General features: G+C 36.0%; 1 protein-coding gene across 3 annotated transcripts in view; it reads right to left on the minus strand.

Moving 5' to 3' along the window:
* RPS6KA3 (ribosomal protein S6 kinase A3) overlaps positions 1-20635 on the minus strand; it is a 119674-nt gene that overhangs the window by 75628 nt on the left and 23411 nt on the right. For all 3 annotated transcript variants that reach the window (XM_081115174.1, XM_081115176.1, XM_081115175.1), the window contains exon 2: positions 15301-15357. In XM_081115174.1, the coding sequence (XP_080971300.1) occupies positions 15301-15357 (57 nt within the window). The remainder of the gene's footprint in view (positions 1-15300; positions 15358-20635) is intronic.

The raw sequence follows: 20635 nt of genomic DNA on the forward strand, positions 1-20635 counted from the left end.
AAAACACTCAAACATTAATCTACACTGCCAATACAAATTTAATAAAATCACTAAATTTTCAAAACCTGAAGGGCTTCTAAAAAACCCAAGAACAATGAGCTGGCTCTGTGGATGAAGAAACTATTGTCGAGGTAGACACGTAAATTTCATGATGGAGCTATATCTACAATGGGAGCTTAGTGCTACAGGTACCACACGAAAGGCCAGGGGCTCCCTTCCTGCTGTATCAAATTTTTATGGCAATGTTCTATAAATGTTCCTGCTATATCAAATTTTCTAAATGTTCTATAAATGACCCAATGTAAGATGAAGAATAAAAAATTTTGTTCAAGTAAAAAAAAAAAATCCTATGTAACTAAATATATTAGAATCAACTGGGACCCAAATAAATATCCAAAATAAAACTTTGAATTCTGCCTGAGAAACTGTACACTCTCTTGATTAAAAATGCATACCTAAATTTCTTAGCATTTAGAAAGTTTTCCATCAGAACAAGAACCTTCCCATTTTCCAAAAGGAATTACTTAAGGCTCCTTACAATGCTGCAAAAGGGCAGTAAGGCTAGAAATGTCAAGAAGAAGCAAACGTCATGGTTATTGTACAACAGATTAGGATGTTCAAAACAAAATAGAAGTGCCTCTGTATGGATCAGTCATCAACTTTATTCAAGTAATACTTAAGAACAGAAGCAATGAAATAACCTTTTTGGAATTTAAAGGATTAATCTAAATTGACTTTAATGACTACTGATGCTCAGGTTAACAAGTTACATTTTGCTGTGCATTGTGCTTTTTAATATTAGCACTATGAAAATGAAGCAATATTTCAGATACTAAAATCTGACATAAGTCTCCCTTAATTAAAATAGCGTAGTGCTGCTATATAATACTTTAGAAAAAATAGATTTCACCTACTGCCTTATTTTTTTTAATGTTTATTGATTTTAGATGGAGGAAGAGGGAGACGGAGAGAGAGAGACATTGGTTGTGTCTCATATGTGCCCCAACTGGGACCAAACCCAAGACCTAGGGATGTGTCCTAACCGGGATCAAACCCATGACCTTTTCATGTAGAGGATGATGCTCCAACCAATTGAGCCATATGGGCCAGGGCTCATTGCCTTATTTTTAAAAATAGTAAATCTTTGGTTAAATGATCATGTGAAGTTAAACATTATATTTTGTCAAGTCACTCACCAAATCATAGGAAAACAAAAGTAACAAGCAGGACAGTAAATGATGGTACTTATCCACTGACATAAATTAATAGAGCTACAACTTGTTACTGAAAAAAAGGGAGTTTCTGTTATTGCATAATGAAAGGGCAATCTACAGAGATAACCAAAATACAAAAATGTGGCATATTAGAGAAAGACTCATAGATACAGATCAGGCAGACAGCTCGGGGGCGGGGGACTGGGGGTGGAGGGATTGAGCAAAAAAGGAAAAAAAAAGATAGAACTCATGGACATGGACAACAGCGCAGTGATTTGGGAGGGGGAGCAAGGGTGGAGGTGGAAGAGGGCATAGAGGGGATAAATGAGATGGAAAAAGTAAATTAAATGCTGCATATTCACCAAGAAGATTGGGTGTGAGTAGACATTTATAGACATTATAAGGAGAATAGAGACTTCTATTTTTCATTGTTTTTAACCACTGAAAGAGGGCCAATTTTACTTTGAACTTAAAACAACTCTAAAAAATATAGGTGTTATATGGGAAAAAATAAAATAAAAGAGAAACAGTTACAAAAAAGAATAAATATGACACTATATATGAAGGTAAAGTTAGGACATTTGGCTACCTATTTGGAAAATATAGAACCATAAAGGAAAATATTGATATAGATTTGATTATAAAACTAAAAACAAAAACTTCTCTACATCAAAAGGCACCATATGAAAAGCAAAGACCTACAACCAAGATTACTCTACCCAGCAAAGCTATCATTTAGAATTGAAGGTCAGATAAAGAGCTTCCCAGACAAGGAAAAGCTAAAGGAGTTCATCACCACCAAACCAGTATTATATGAAATGTTGTAGGGTACTCTTCAAGAAGAAGAAGAAATAAAAGATCAAAAACATGAAAAATAAAATGGCAATAAATGCATATCTTTCAACAATTGAATCTAAAAATCAAAATAAATGAACAATGAATCTAATGAACAAAATAAACTGATGAATAAAATAGAACTAGAGGCATAGAACATGAAACAGACTGAGGAATCTCAGAGGGAAATGGGGAGGGAGGCTGGGAAGAGAGTAATCAAATAACTTATATGCATATAGCCATTAACCATGGACATAGACAATAGGGTGGTGAAGGCCTGGGGTAGGGCAGGAACCAGGTGGGGGGGGGGGGGATGGGGGAAAAAAGGGGGGCATTGGTAATACTCTCAACAATAAAGGTTAAAAAAAAAACCCCAAAGAACAAAAGGAACCATAAACAAACTTAAAAGATTAGCTCACGTGATTGGAATCCCTTACAATCCTGTTACAACTCATGACTGAGCAACTGCTTTATTTGGCTGTTAACTATCACCTAACAAGAATGAAAGCTCTTAAAGTCCTTTGTTACATTGCTTAAGGCATTTATTACTATTTGAGCACATCCTATTGCCCCTACCAGATTAATCTTCACAACAGGCATCATACTTACCTTTGTATTCCCATAGCAAATAGCACGTAGTAGGAACTCAAATAATAGCTGCCTGAATAAGTATCATATGCTGAAGTCTGAAATGGACATAACCTGTGGGATTGTGTGCATGAAACTAGATATTATTATTCATTCTTTTCCTGCCTCTAACTCAACTTTTTTTACATTTAACTTATTATAATAAATGTTTCAGGTAGTTTTTTCTTCCTTTGTAAATCTTACTGGTTTCATCTACCTTATTATTTAAAGAGTAACTTTTATTACAAAAATTATGCATGTCCATTATAAAAACTTAAAAAATAAATATACACAAAAGGGAAAAAAACCCAAGAAAATAAAAATCACTATTTTGGTGCATTTTTCTCAGTCTTTTTCTGTATACACACATGCACACATTTAGACCATACTACATATATTATCACTTTTTTTCTGTAAAGGGCCAGAGACAGTAAATGTTTTCAGCTTTGCAGGCCATATGGTCTCTGTCAACTCTGCCACTGCAGTGGTAAAAGGAATGGGTGAGGCTGTGTTCCAATAAAACTTCATTTACAAAAACAGGTGACAGGTTTTAGGTTTATTTTGCTGACCCCTGTTCTCTATTATTAAATAACCTTCAATGTATTATTCATGACTGCATAGGATTCTACTATACAAATCCCCTGTGGTTGGGTATTTGATCTTCTATACCACTGGGATGTCCCCATCCTTTGTGCACATTGACAAACATTTAGAAATAATTTCTAAAAGTGAAGTTGCATTTCTAACAAGCAGAGTTTGCAGCATTAAGATTTTTTTTTTTATCCTAACTTATTTGCCAAATCGTCCTCCAGGAAGAACCTAAAAAATGAGGGAATCACACCAAGACCTCAGGTAGGGGCAAACTGACAGCCAAGCATAGCCAGGAAGAGACCAAACCTGGTCATGCCCATCTCTGTTTACACATGAGCTCCTGCTGTTTTTGCCCTACCGCTGACTTAAATAGTTGCTACAGAGACCATATGGCCTACAAAGCCAGTAAAATATTTACTGTCTAGTTTCTAGACAAAGTTTTCTGACAAAGTTTGGTCTAGAGCCCTCAAACAGAAAAAGCTGCAGATGCAAGAGACCTGAGATAGGAATCAACTTAATGAATTCAAAACAAAGGAAAGACCTTAGTGACTAGAATGTGAACACCACAGAAAGAGAAGGAGATGGAGAGGTAGGATGGGACCATATTAAGGCTTTATAGATTATCAAAAAGGTTAGATTAGGATTTTATTTCAAGTGTAATGAGAAGCTAATCTTCCCAATTTTAGGCAATGGCAACATTACCAATCTCAAAAACCTTAAGTTCTTTTTGACTCTTTCCTTTATCTAATTTTCTTCCCTTCATATTTGATCTGTCAAGAAATTTTACTTATTTTATCTCTGAAATTAACCTCAAATCTATTTCTAGTTCCTCTGCTACTCTCAGTACAAATCCTCGTCATCTAGTGCCATCTAACTGGTTTTCCTGCTTTCCAATTTTCCCTGTGCAATCCCCTCTTTTCACAGCAGCCAGAATCATCTTAAAACAGAAATCAGACCAGGTCATACTCATACCTCGAATTCTGCAGTGGCTTTGCATCACAGCACAAAGCCCAAATTTCTCATAGTCTATGGAGCATAAAGCAAACACTAATAAATACTACCTTGATCCTGAGTTGGGAATATACTGGCTAGATCATTCAAATATAATGTCAACATTTGATTTTAGACATGTTTTATCATGTTAAAGTCAGGTTATTTCCTTTTTACTAAAAGAGGAATGAATATGCAATTTTTACAAAATGTCATTTTATTATCTATTAATATGGTCAGTGTTTCTCCTTTGATCTACTGATTTAATAACAGATCTATAGATGTCCTAATACATTTGTATTTCTGGAAAAATCCATTGTTTTAATATAGGTCTGTATTTGATTTATGACTTTTATAACTATATTCATAAATTAACAGTTTTCTGTGTCAACTTTCATTTTTAGACCTTTTCTAACTTTATGAAACAAACTAGAAGGCAATGAAAATTTTCTCTATGCTTTGAGAATTTAAAAACAACAGGAATAATCTATTTCTTGAAGGTTTGAAAGATTTCTCCTACCAAAACATTGAGACCTGGCTCTGTAGTTGCGAAGAGAGGGCTCATTCTTTAATAACTTAAATTTCTCTCATGCTATTGTTGGTATACTAAGTTTTTCTATCCCTTCCTAAATGATATCATTTAGATTTTCCTATAAGACCACATATCTCAGCAAGACTTTCATATTAGTATAGAGTCATACTTAGTATTCTATTTTAAATTAAAGTTAAGGAAAATTTCAAGCATATCTAAAAATAGAATGGTAAAACAAACTCTTTTGTACCCAGCACTTAGCTTTTAACAATGAAAAACTTATGTCCAATCCTGCTTCATACTTTCCCCCACTCCCATACTTAATTATTTTGAAGCAAATCCCAAACATATTATTTCACCTGTAAATATTTTTTAAAATATATTTTATTGATTTTTTTACAGAGAGGAAGGGAGAGGGATAAAGAGTTAGAAACATTGATGAGAGAGAAACATCGATCAGCTGCCTCTGCACACCTTCCACTGGGGATGTGCCCACAACCAAGGTACATGCCCTTGACCGGAATCGAACCTGGGACCCTTCAGTCCGCAGGCTGACGCTCTATCCACTGAACCAAACCGGTTAGGGCGAACCTGTAAATAGTTTAGTTGTTATGATGCTTTAATCTCCTTCCTATCTGTAATTATATCTTGTTTTGCTTTCCTAAAGCTGTGCATTTGTGTGTGTGTTTTTCCTGTTTTCTAATTCACTGATTTTGGAATTTATATTGAATTCCTTCCTCTTGCTTTTTATAGGTTTACTTTGTAGTTCTTTCTCTAGCTACTTTCACTGAATTCCTTTATTTGAATTCTCATTTATTAATATATTATCTTTCAAGTATAATTCTAACAATATCATTTAAGATACTATTATGTTCTAAGCACCATGCTTTACATGAAATTATTTCAGTTAATTCTTGCTACAATGAGGTAAGTACTATTATCCACACTACAGATGAAGAAACTGAGGCTTAGAGAGAAGTTAAGAAGCCTGCTACCCAAATTCACACAGTTTGGAAGTGGGAATGGCTGTGACGTTGGTGGTACTATAACCACATACTTTTATCTGGGAAAAGAGTGTGTATACGTATGGCCAGTGGCTGACTTAGATCAGAAGCCAGGAGGTACTAAATCTTTTGATAAGACCCTGAAGGAAGACAGGCCAGTAGAGGGTCCACGGCCAAGTTTCTGAACACTGTTCTACACCATACATTTGTCAAACCCAACTATCAACCATCTTCATGGCTCCATGACGGCTGAGCCCTTCTGGAGAAAAACTAAACCCTACGATAAAAACTTAAAACTAACATGTTATTAACGAATTCCTTAGGATACATTTTTTTTTTGGTATGGATCATTCAATTTTTCAGACACTAAAGGATATACATTTAAGTACAGGAGAAATACTCTCTAGCACACAGCCATCAGTAGATAATGTTAAAAAATGATAAGGTTCTAAGGTTTTAAATCAGAGATGGGAAAAAATTTTGTGATCATCAACTTGAATCAACTGGCAGTGGCTTCCGACACCACTGAGAGAGGTTGCTTCTAAGGCCCTGTATCAAGGGAGATCTCACTATGAGCATAAAGAGAGGATAAGGGGGCAGCAGCACCAACATCCCAGGTGAAATCTTGCAGGAAGCAACAATACACCCTAGGTGGCATTTCTCATTTCCCTATCTAGGCATTTTTTTTTCTACTTAGCCTGGTGTTCTTTTTACTAAGTCATGTTTGTATAAAATGGTTTAAATGAAAAGACTCATTTAGGTAAAGGGGTTATAACTTTCAATATGCCAGTATTTCAGGTTGACTCAATAAAACATTCATACTGGCACAGAACTTAATCAAATCAGTTTGCTCCCTTTCCAATATGGATTAGATCACTCGAGCTGAAAAAAAAGAGGGGGGGGCATTGTGATAAATAGATGAGAGCAGAAGAGAAGCAATTTTAGACCAGAGGCACCATATAAGTTAGGCAAGCCATGATACAAAAAAGGGGGGGGGGGTTAAAAAGCTCTTAGGTATGAAGGAAAGGGACACTAGGAAGTGAAAGAATAGCCCTGAAAGATAGCCAAATATGTAGCAAAAGGAAACCTTGCACGCTTAGAAATGCTGACTATTATACACATACTCCATTTAATGCTACTATACAGAATGCTAATTATAATGCTACGTATATCAGAAATATTTTCCTTAGTGGCATGTACTTAATTCAACTACAGTATATTTTTTCCCATGCTCTAAGTGCTAAAATATACTCTCAGCCGATGAGAATTAGAACAACAGACAATACTTTATACTAGTGATTTTCAACGGGTGTGCTGCAAGAGGTACACTTGTATGCTGCAAGAATTTTTAAAACATATAATACCTGACTATTTAGTCAGGGGTACTGACCTCTTTTCCCTTAGATTGTCAAATAAAAAATGACAACTGCCAACACAATAATAGCAGTCCAGTGTGAATGAATCAAAATTGTACCTTTTTTGACAGATGAGCAAAAAATATATTTTGTGGCATGCTGCAGAATTATAGTAATTAGTCTATGTGTGCCATAAGATGAAAAAGGTTGAAATCGCTGCTGTACATAATTAGTCAATAAGTGCCGTTAATGTACCACCCCACAAATGTTCCCTGCCAATGAGCGCACTATTATACTTCCTATGCTGAGCGGGTTCTTCACTGTCTATTGTCAGCTCTGCTAGGGCTCGCTTTCTGTAGTTTATTTTGTGTTTGAGCCATGATGACTGCAAGAGGTATGCAAGTGCATACTGGACTCATGGTTATGAGTATCATTTTGGATCTTCAAATCCAAGTTTTAAGGCAGCTTGAGGGAACCTTCAAGGACATGGAGGAAACCAGTGGACAACTGGGAACTACTGAAATTTCCTGGATCTTCTGAAGGCCATCATATACATCACTACAGCCTTAGGGTAACTGTATTGTATAAACAGTAGCTGGAGTAAAGGCATGCATGGAAGTTGGGAGAAACTACTGCTAAAGACCCATCATGACTTCAGAGGACTCGAACAGGGCACTGCTGGTGTATTCTTGCCTGTGTCCTTCATAGGGGTGCTGCTCTTAATCTGGCATTTAAAGTATTCTCTAATCCAGTGGTTCTCAACCTGTGGGTCGCGACCCCTTTCGGGTTCGAACGACCCTTTCACAGGGGTCGCCTAAGACCATCGGAAAACACATATATAATTACATATTGTTTTTGTGATTAATCACTATGCTTGAATTATGTTCAATTTGTAGCAATGAAAATACATCCTGCATATCAGATATTTACGATTCATAACAGTAGCAATATTACAGTTATGAAGTAGCAACGAAAATAATTTTATGGTTGGGGGTCACCACAACATGAGAAACTGTACTAAAGGGTCGTGGCATTAGGAAGGTTGAGAACCGCTGCTCTAATCTATCTTCACTTTACCTTTTTAAACCATTTTTATCACTACTACTTTTAACAAGCTTTCTCCAACCCTTGACAATCATGCATGTGACTTAATATAAGAACTACAGTGGACATTTACTTCAGCCAGTTTCTTCTTAAGGTGAAGAAAACTCTTTGTAAATGTCCTAGAGAAATATAGTAGCTTTCTTTCTGTTCACCCTTTGCAAGTGGAAAGGGTGGATCGTTCCTCTACTGACATATTAAAAAAAAAAAAAGGAACTACAAACACTGAGTTGATATATACAGTGTTTAGGACTACAGTAATATAATATTTACAAAGTTGATGTTATGAACAATTAATGTATGCATGGTCATTAGAAAGAATAATAAGGGGAAAAGAAGGATCAAAGGACCAAATTAAGAGAAAGTCCAATCATTTCACAATTTTGTCAGCCACAAAATCACTAGATACCACCCTAGATCCTAAGGGCTCTATTTTATCCTGGGTGAATAGTCTGAGAGAGCAGGCTCAGCCGCTGGAAGGAAGAGGACAGGAAAAGTAACACTCGCTGGATTCTTACTTTGTGCTAAGTATTTATTTATCTCTTTTAACTCTCAAGTCCCAGAAGAATCTTCACCTGGTACTATAAGAACCATTAAGAGAACTATTTCTCACTAAGCAAGAAACTGCTTTAATGATTCTTAGATGACTATGGAGACCTAAACAGTCAAGACTCCCTATTTCTTCGGCATGGATCATGCAGAGCATGGAGTCCTCTGGCCAGCTAATAAAGGATGAAAAATTCTGGAGTCCAGGAAAGTATCTTGGCTTGAGGTGCTATACAGCACTCTACCTTCTGCTAGATAGTCTCTCTCCACAGCCCCACCAAAATAAAAGATAAAAATAACAAACTCTCCAGCAGGGAAAGAACAAGACATGGCTGGAGCTTGAGAAAATTCAACCAATTAGATATAAATATGAATTAATATGCAAACATTCCTGGGGGAGGGAAATGAGGTTTGGTGATGACTATCCATTATATTCTAATATAAGCCAATTGAATGACAAATTTTCTTATATTTTATGAGATATCTGGAGGAAATAAAAGTTTTTATTTCAGGTGCTTAAAGAAAGGATCATGCCTTTAGGAAGCCAGAAGGAAAACAGCATTAAAATTACAAAGATAGAAGAGAAGTGGATCTAGGATATGGGAAGGAGTCAGATTGCAGGGCAAAGAATAAAGGAAAGAGAGGAATAGAGGAGGTGCAAAGAAAGGGAGAATGCAGCCAAAATGGAATGGCTCCACTGCAAACAGAAACCAGGGGACATGTTCAAGGGACAACATGAGGAGCAGCTCAGTAAGCTTTTACTTGATCTCCCTATTTTCAGCCCAGTAGCTCACCCCACCTCCTACTATGCCTGGGGTTTCCCAATTCTGGAGTCTCTCTGGTTCATTTTTCCCTATGAAATACCTTTTGTCTTTTCTGGGGAGAGGAGAGAGTATAAACTCTTTATATAGTCATTCAACCAATCTCTGTTTTCAGCTGCGTGCCATATCTTCACTTTCCATAGTACCTGATAACATCATTCTTAAGCTCATCTGGAGCTTTGGGTCTCTGAATAAGGCTTACTTCCTGCTGATATACTCCTCTAAAAGTATTTAGGTCCTATAACTTCCTCTTGTTAGGACTCTTTTATCTTCTTTTCATAATTACATATCTTGATTCAATTACAGAAGTCTTCTAATTTCAAAGACCACATTTCTGTTTCTTATTGTTTTAGGTGATAATTTCTCAGAGGAGAAGAGGCCTAAAGCAGCTTTATCTTTCCATTTTAAAACTAAAAGTTTCCCTTATATGCTTTTGTGTCTCCAGCAACCTAATAGAGTTCTTGGCACCCAACAGACATTCATTAACTACTTGGTTAATGAACGATTACCCGTAGTTACAAACTAAGCTGCTGTAACCAAAAGATCTCCAAATGCAATGACTGAAATAGGATAAGTGCCTATTTTCCTCTCATGGAGCACTCCATAGGTAACAGGATAGGTTAGAGTGAAGAGGTGTTGCTAGATTATTAGGTCATTAAAGATGCAGGTTTCTTCTCTCTTGTTATCCTCCATCCATCTTATGATCTTGTCGTGGTCAAAACTGGCTAATCATTACACTCTGCATTCTAGCCCATGGAAAAGGAGCCGTTCAACCTACTAGAAAGCCTACCAGTTGACAAATTCCACACATACAATTATCTCATAGTTTCTATAGGCCAGGAATCTGGGCCAACAAACATGTCAGCTTGGAAGTAGATCCTTCTCCACATTAAGTTTCAGATGAGATTCTAGCCCTGGCCAACTGCTTGACTGCAGTCTGTGAGACTCTGACCCAAAGAACCCAGTTGAGCTGTACACAGATTCCTGGCCCACAGAAACTGTGAGATAATAAGTGCATGTTGTTTCAAGCTACTAAATTTGGGGTAATTTGTTATGCATCAAATAGATAACTAATATGACATCTCAGTTTTCACTATTTAAATTATCAATAACTGACAAAATAAAAAAAATAATTGTACATTAAAGGCAAATATAATTTTAAAGTATAAAGCTAACATATTTTGACAATCTTTTGGATTTAATGCCATTAAAGAAATATTAAATATTAGGTTTTTATGTTATACTTAAACCTAATTCCTATAATCTGGAATGCTCTGCTCAACTAAGATATTACCAGCAGTTCACCCACACTGCTGGTAATATCTTAGTTCTATACCTTTTCACCTTATCTTTAGAATGCAGTTTCTTCCACAGGTAAGTGTTACTAACGCTGTGAGTACTTTGAGGGAAAGAATGAGCCATGTAATATTGCAATGAAAAACTGCTTTGATTTTAGGCTAAAGAGAATAAAAAAATTGAAGGTTTGCCTTCCAAAAAGAATTGTTACATGAAGGAAACAAAGGTAGTTGGTGGCAGAAAAATCAATATTAACACGTACTGATTGTTTTTATGTTTGCTTAAATGCCAATAAATGTATACTTTGGATTAATGAAGTAAAATGCCTCAAATGTTTTGGGAGTTACAGAAATGTGACCAATGTGAAGGCAGCCGTGGGCACCAGACCCCATGTCCGGGTCCTGTGCTAGCCAAAGCATAATTCATGCATTCATTTAATTAACAAGCACTTATTGGGGTGCTGGATATAAAACAGGGAATAGGTGAGTGCCGCCCACACGCGGCTACCACCCGCTCGTGCTCCCCAGGAAACTACAGCTCCTGGCAGGCCCCGCGCCGTAAAACAGGGAATATATCAGACATGGTCACTGCTTCATGCAGCTCACAGTTTAGTAGGGAATATAAACAAATAAATAAGCAATAAAATCTAGTGTGGTGCTGCTATTTAGGGCATGCATGGACTGCTGTGGCAACACAAAGGAAAAACACTGAACTCAAGGTGAAAATGGAAGTGACAGTTGTATCAGGAAGAAGTCTCAGTTGAAGAGATATCAAAACGTGGATCTAAAGGATGATCAGGAATTAACTGGAAGGGGGTGGTAAGGGGAAAAAAAATTCTGGGAGAGGAAATATCACCTCTGAAGGCCCAGGAGCAAAAGAGAACCCGATACATTTGAGTGATTAGACTTTCGGTACAGGGTAGATGTGTGTGTCCAGGGAGGATATAAAGAATTATGCAAGGCCTTATTATGCAGGACCTGGTAGGTCACACTGCAGAGTTTGGACTTTAAAGACACAGCAGAGAAGACATCCCTCTTACAATATAACGAAACCTACAAAATTCTCAGAATTATCTTAATAAGAAATAGACAAAACTATATGCAAGAAACCATAAAATTTTGATAAAGGTTATAAAAGAATATCAAAATAAATGAATGTCCTTGGATGTGAAGACTCAATATTATTAAAATATTATTATTTACAGTAACTGAAACTGTATGTGAAGTCAAAATCTTCAGAGATGTTGTAGGTTGAATTATGTCCTCCAAAAGGTATGTTCAATATTCCCTATGCTATACTTTACACAGTGTCACATGGGTACTAGATTTCTTGGGGTTATCACTCTGTAAGGGGTATATAAATGTCTAATCACTATGCTGAATACCTGAAACTAATATAATATAGTATGTCAAATATAATTGAAAAAGAATCCTAGCCAGCATGACACACTGGTTGAACACTGACCTATGAACCAGGAAGTCAAGGTTCGATTCCTGGTCAGGGCAAATGCCCAGATTGCAGGCTCAGTGCCCAGTGTGGGGCGTGCATGAGGCAGTCAATCAATGATTCTCTCTCATCATTGATGTTTCTATCTCTCTCTCTCCCTTCCTCTCTGAAATCAATAAAAATAGATTTAAAAAAAAGAAAAAGAAAATTTTAAAAACTGTTAAAAAGGTATGTTCAAGTTCTAATCCACTGTACCTGTGAATGTGATCTTATTTGAAAATAGGGTCTTTGCAGATATAATATTAAGATGAGGTCAAACTGGAGTTGGATGAGCCCTAAACCAATAGACTGCTGTCTTTATAAGAGGAAAATCTGGATACAGAGACACACAGGGAGAATGCCATGTGACAACGGAGGTAGAGGTTGGAGTGATGTGTTTTACACCACCCAGCTTGTGGTACTTTATTAGGTCAGCCTTAGGAAACTGATACAATTGGGTATACAGCAATTTTATATATGATAAAAGAAGGATCTTAAATGAGTGGGAATGAATTTTTTTAAAAGTATGTTTTTATTTCAGAGAGAAGAAGGGAGAGAGAGAGATAGAGATAGAGATAGAGATAGAGATAGAGAGATAGAGAGAGAGAGAGAGAGAGAGAGAGAGAATCATCAATGATGAGAGAGAATCATTGATCGGCTGCCGCATGCATTCCCCCCAACTAAATCAAGCCCACAACCCGGGCATGTGCCCTGATCAGGAATAGAACCATGACCTCCTGGTTCATAGGTCCACACTCAACCACTTAGCCAGACCAGCTGGGTGAATGTGTTTTATGTATTCAATAAGTAGAGATTAGGGCAACAGGGTATTATTTAGAAAAGTGGGTTAGGTTTCTACGTCACAGTAGGTACTAAAATTCCAAGTAGATCACAGAGCTAAATGCTAAAAATAAACCCATAAAAGTGGTAGATGAAAATGTAAGAGACTATATTTAAGACCTTGGTGCAAGAAAGGATTTTCTAACCAAAACATGAAACCCAGTAGCCAGATCTGATTCCTCAAAAATGAAAACTTCTGTACATATGCAATAACAGGCAACATAATCAATCTTAAAAAATAGGGAGAAAATATTTGTAACATATGTTATAAACGTGGAGTTAATATCCAGAATATATACAGAAATAATACAGATCATAAGGAGACAAGTATCCCCAAAGAAAATTGGACCAACACAAAAATACAAAAGCCAATAATGCGTGGATACTCAACTTCACTAATAATCAAATGAGATGCAAACTGAATGAGAAAGTGTTATTTACTTAAAGTGGCCCAAATTAAAAATAATTTCTGATAATATCTAATGTTGAATATCCTGATTGACCATACCCTATTCAACATGGAATTAAGTTTTTGTTTGATGGGCAATTTGGCAGTGTCTACTGAGATTTAGATGTTCATACCCTTTGTTCCAGCTCATTCTTTTCTAAGACTACTAGTCTCCCAGTGCACAAATTTGTGCACATTGAAAATTAGCAGAAATATTTTAATATCACTATTTTCCCTTTCTCTATAATAGAAGTATCAACCAAATTCATGATCGACAATGACAGATCAGAACACAAGTGTGCGATTGGCACCAGTGAGAGCTTTATATGTATCACACATGCGCTTTAGCCTTTTATAGATATAGAACAAACTTGCCTAATTAGACCTGCTTTCTGATTTAGCTAAATTTTTTCCAGCCCAGTGAAGCACCCCGACTTCTCTTTCAGGTAATTGTCAGCAACACAGTAGTAAATATCAACATGAAGCAGATTATTATTATAGATCACACAGGGAGAACAAAGGGTAAAATATTTAACTGCAGCAGTGTTTGACTATATTCTGCAGAGTGAGAAAACTTGAAGTCATTTTCAAGGTTCACCATTTCTTACTTTTCAGTTGGGTCAACTTTCTAAATTTCCATTTTCCAGCTAATGAAAAGAAAATAGGATTCTATCGAGTCTCCTATCTACCTACTCCAGGACCTCTGTGAGGATCAAATGAGATGAGGCAGGGGAAAACGCTTTACAGACATTTGGTTACAGTGTAAAATGTTTCCACCTGGCTATAAAGCAAGTCATGTTCCTGGGCTGAAGAAACTCCATGGAGGCTCGTCGCTAGAGAGAGGAAGCTGGGCATTGCTACATGACATCATTACGACACTTAGCATATTAGCCTTTTATATATAGACTAGAGGCCTGATGCACGAAATTCATGCAAGACTAGGTCTTCCCTCCCCCGGCTGCTGGCACTGGCTTCCCTCTGGCACTGGGGACCCAGGCTTCCCTTGCAGCCCCAGCTCTGTCTGGAAGGACATCTGGCCTAATTAGCATATTATGCTTTTATTATTATAGATATTCTACTAAAACACAAGTTCCCAAAAATAAATAGGGGAAAATTACATTAAGTATAGGACATGCATAAAACAGTGTTATGCAACCATTTAAAATATGCACATCTACATTTTTGTCATAAAAGATGTTTAAGATATTAAATGAATATGAATTGCAGAATATATGTATTTTACAAATATCAGCAATAATTGTCTTATGTGCAGAACAAAAAGAAAATAATAACTGAGCTGTAACAATGGTTATCTTGCATGGAGAGACAATCTATTTACTACTCTCCAATAAATCTATGATTTGGTTTAAAAATTAAGCTTTAAAGTACTAATGAAAACTTTGAATAATATGAGAGCAATTGTTTTCATTCTTTTAAAATCAGTTTCTAAATGTCACTGGCATATTCAAGAATGAATTTTGGGAAAATTCATGTGAAAGAATCAACAGTTTTCTAATACCATAAGATCATTATTTTGCTCAGTTTAAAAGTATGAATACTTAAATTTTATGGTACTTGATTTATCTATATCCCTTATTATGTAAAATTTTACTTACAGTTTGTGGATTAATCTCTTCCTCTCCCATAGGTTCATCCATAATTTGCTGTCCATTCTGTGAAAAGCATAGCAAGTAGAAAGTTACCAAAGCAGATCTTACATCAGTTAAAGTTAAATGAAGGCAGACAAAACAAAATCACATAGGAATATTTTTACCCCTAAAGGGTTCTAATGAAGTACAGAACAACTATATAAGTAAGCAGTTGCCAATTTGCAACAGGGCTGTGCTTCAAAAGTTAACATGTAAATTGTTTATTTTAAACTATAAAAACATTTTTCAATGGAAACGATATAATAAATGATAATTACCTTTCCAGGTGAGCTCTTGAATTTATTTTAATAGTTAAATGCATTATAAATGATCTTATTCAAACCTCATCAAACTTCATTTACAACACTTTCTATGGGAAAAACATTCTAAATTCCAACTCCATTGATAATTAATCAGGGCAACTGATTAATTATTTCAGGGAAAAATTAAGCTAGATCTCTATATCAAAATAGATTCCAGATGGATTAAACATGTAAATGTTAAAAAAAAATTCAACAGTGCTGTTAAATCTTTGAGGGAAGGTGGGGGTGGCTGGGTGGGTGGGAAGAGATTAACCAAAGAACTTATATGCATATATGCCTAACCCATGGACACAGACAATAGGGTGGTGAAGGCCTGGGGGGATGGGTGCAGGGTGGAGGGGGTCAATGGGGAAAAATGGGACATCTGTAATACTTTCAACAATAAAGATAAATTTTAAAACATGTCAAAAAGAAAACTATACCAGTATTAGAAGAAAATACAGGTGAATAATACTTATGGGGTAAGTAGGATGAAAGTAATAAAGAAAAAAACTTCTACTAGACACGAAAAAGTTAAAAGACAAATTGATTACAAAAAATTAAAAGCAACATATGACAAAGGGTTGGTATCCTCAATACATAAGAACTTTGTTTTACAAACCTGTAAGAAAAAATGATGAACCTCAACAGAAAAGAGCAATAAGGGAAAAAAGTGTTCAGCCTTAATACTAATCAAGGAAATGCATTTAACCAAAAGATACCTCTGCCTTTCAAATTGGTAACGATTTATAGAAAAAAACCACTAGCATTAATATGGGGGAAAGAGCACTCAGGATATACTGCTAGAGAAAGTGTAAATCAGCTCAACCTTTCAGGAAGGCAATATAAGTCTGTATTAAAAACGGCCCATCATTTCGACTTTTTTTTTTAAAACAATGGACAAGTGTGCTTAGATGTACATACAAGAATGCTCACCATAACTTTTTCCAAAAAGAACTCCCAATTGGAAATCTAAATTCCTAACAATAGAGAACTAGTTAAATATATTTGGTACATCCACATTATGGAATACTATGCAGTCATTAAAAATGATGATAAAGATGTAAATTTATTGACATGAAAAGACAGTCACATGTAATAAGTGAAAAAGCAGTTTACAAAACAATATGGATTGTAATGATCCCATTTTAAATAAATATATACATGTTCCAATGTATATATTTCTATGGGAAAAACTCTGGAAGGATATACATCAAAATGTTAACAATGACTATCTCTGGGTGGTAGAATTTTAGACAATTTAAATTGTTTGTTTTTGCTTGTTTGAATTTTCTAATGTTTCTACAATGAATATGTATAATTTGTGTAATTTAAAACAAAATAAAACAAAACCAGAGTCAGGAACATATAGTGTCTTCTCCAATTCCCTCACTGGAAAAAGGTGTAAATTCCCTTGACCACTTGTTAATTCAGCAAATGGACAAGAATCTAAGCTAACCATCTTTGGAGCACTATCAACTAGAAAATAAAAGGTAACCCACCCACTACTCTATACTCCTCATGAGGCAGCTGCTCTGAATTTGAATTCCTTTCTCTATTCTCCCCATCCCTATTCATCCATCCATCCATCCATCCATCCATCCATCCATCCATCCATCCATTCATCCATTTCATTTTATTCTTGCTATGTTCTAGGCACCAAGCTGGAGATGAAAGGTTAACAAACATGCCCCCCATCATAGAGATCCATCCTAGAGGATCTCACAGTTCTACTAACCCATAAAAAGGGTATCTTACATTTTAAAACACTCACAGAATATGTTCCTATATTAGGAAATGCCTATACAATATTACAAAGCACAGAAATGGTGCCAAAATGCAGAAAAGGGGAGGCAGGTATAAGATCTTTATTTTCCTAAGACACTTTCAGAGGCCCATTTCTATGGTAAAGACTCAACTCCATGATACATCTTTCTCCTAAAAGCCACAACTATATATTCAACTGAACACTGATTATTTTTATTTGGGCATCCCAGATAAAATTAAAACTAGATCTTAAAAGAACACTGGCTTTGGAGTCAGAAACCTAGATCAGATTTCTGTTCTTGCACTAATTATGAAGCATTAGATATATGATTTAAACTATCTAAGTTTTAGTTTCTTCATTTGGAAAGTAAAGATTAAAAAGTCTTATCTTCAGAGAATTCTGAAGACTAAATGAGATAATGATATCAAACCCTAAGCACTGTGCCTGGCATTTAGTAAACAATCAATTTTAGCTATTTTAATTCTGTCCAAAATTAAATTCAATCACCCCCTCTGTGGCCCACCAATCTGCTACTTCTCCTGTGTTGGGTATCTTAGTGAATGTTATCATTATTCATCTAGTAACCCAAACTAGACTTTTTCATTAATTGTACAGAGTTCTTTTTCTATAATAATCTGCTCAACATCTCTCCTAATATTAGGCTTTTAGAACCCAGGTCTAACTAGAGCTACACTTATATTTTCCATGGGAATATAATTTGAGAACCATCTGCTCCTTGCGACTTTCATGTATGCAAAACAAGAATCACAACTTATAACTTACTTTTAAGGCAAACTGGTACAGCAGAAACAACATTAAACTTGGAATTGGTGGACCAGGTGTAGATTCCTAGGTCTGCCACTTATAAGTTTTTTTGGGGAAATTGAAATTTTCTCCTATCCTGTTACTTTATCTGTTCAAAATGAGGATACTTGCCCTGTCTACCCAATGGGTCACTGTTAGGCTCAAAACTGAGTTAACTCATAAGAAAGCAGTCTATAAAGAGCTATCTATACCAATGCAAATAACTATTAAAGTGAGGTAGATTATTGAGGATAAAATAATATTCCATAAAGTCCTTTTGATCTTAGAATAAAAAGAAGTTTAGGATTTGTAAGGGATCTTGAAAGTCTTCTGTTCCAAATATACATCATATGCTTTGGCTCTTTCTATCCCATTCTCCAAATATACATCATATGCTTTGGCTCTTTCTAGCCCATTCTCATCTATATTTGAACACTATCAAGACAAGAATGTACTACTTTACCAGGCAGCCTACTACACCATCTGAGAAAAAGCTTTGGTTGCTAGATAAAATTCATTACATAGTAACTTTCCTCAGCAACAAATTCCCTTTAAGAGGATTACTAATATATGATGGCTAACTTGCCTGCACCATATCTGAAAAGTCATAGGAAGTAAATCTACAGCTGTAAGTATAACCCACCCCAAGGCTGTTCTTTTCTAGATGGCTCAAGTTCCTTCAAACATTCCTTTTACACAGATGAGACCATCTTCTTTCTGAGCATGCATCCAATTCCTCTTAAAGAGTGGCATACAGAATTGCATGCAGTGAACATTCCAACCTTTATATGATCAATGTAAACGGCATTATCTTCTTTACTGTCTTAAATACCTTTAATATTAATGCAATTCTCACATGCAATGTTTTTGGAATGGCCACAACACATTGCTGAGTCATACTAAGTTATCTGTTGATTAAATCCTCGTCTTCTTTTTTTATTTATTAAATTGACTAGAGGCCCAGTGCATGAAATTTGTGCATGAGAAGGAGGGTCCCTCAGCCCGGCCTGCACCCTCTCCAATCTGGGACCCATCAGGGGATGTCCCACAGGGATCGGGCCTAAACTGGCAGTCGGACATCCCTCTCGCAATCCGGGACTGCTGGCTCCTAACCGCTCATCTGCCTGCTGGCCTGATTGCCCCTAACCACCTCTGCCTGCCAGCCTGATCTCCCCTAACTGCCTCTGCCTTGGCCCCCACCACTGTGGCTTTGTCTGGAAGGATGTCCGATCTAATTAGCACGTTACCCTTTTATTAGTATAGATTGGGGTGACATTGGTCAACATGAAACATACAGGTTTCAGGTGTGGGTTTCTATGTTACAAGATCTGCATATTGCACCGTGCGCCCACTACCCAAAGTCAAATAAATCTTCTCTTGTCACCTTATATTAGGACCCCTTTCTTCCCCACTTGTCTTCTTTATTTACATTACAACTAAGTCCTGTATCCTCAATTTTGTACTTGTTACTCATAGTCTCATGAATAAAACCTTATTTTAAATTTTTGTTTCATCTTTTTCCAGTTCTGATCTATGGCTAGCCTCTATAGATTAGATTCCGAATGTGGCTATCAGCCTCTTTACTATTTTCAGCTTCATGTGATCCATAAATTTTACAATATATTTTCTTTTCTTAACTCCGTACTCAGCTAATTAACACTAATACACTAACAAAGCAATCCAAGAAAAAAAAATTGAGTAAAACTTGATCTAAAGGGATTTTATGCTCTACTTTTTACAAAAATATCTACCTCCTTTCTGAGTTTAGCAAAGATTAAAATTTTGAACAATTTAATTTTTAAAGCAAGAACATATGGAGGCTAATAGCAGTGCAGTATCTTTACAAAGATCTACCAAAAATGGATTTTTACTTCAACAAATGTTTGGTATCATTTCATAAAACAAGGACTCAAAGGTTATCTGTTATAAATGCACAGTTACTTCTTCAGCTAAGAAGTTTCCTTTTTGAAAAATGACTCTTGGCTTCATTAAAGATTAGGTTACATGGACAATCAGTCAGACTCAATACTGCAATTCCTATAGTTCCAAAAGTTCAAGAAAGAGCATCTATTAAACTAGAAAACTTATTCCTCTAATTCAAAGAAACAGAGAAAACAGGTGGTCTGAATCTGGCTAGTACCATATTTAAACCCCATCCTGTCACTTACTGCTATAGTTATCTGACCTTGGGTAAGTTACTTACATTTTGAGCCTCAGTTTCTTCATCTGTAAGATGCATAAAATACCCACCTCACAGTAATATTGTAATTAAAAGGATCCATCAAGGGACAGTAGAAGCTCAGTAAATGCTACTTCCTGTTCTCTCTTTTGCCTCAATTGACTGTGAAACACTTATTTCTATAGTTAACTTCTAAATGCAATTCAGTGAACAACTACAAGAGAGTGTTGAAGATACCTGTTTCACCAC

The sequence above is a fragment of the Myotis nattereri genome (assembly GCF_964212035.1).
Source record: "Myotis nattereri genome assembly, chromosome: X".
Taxonomy (NCBI): Eukaryota; Metazoa; Chordata; class Mammalia; order Chiroptera; family Vespertilionidae; genus Myotis; species Myotis nattereri.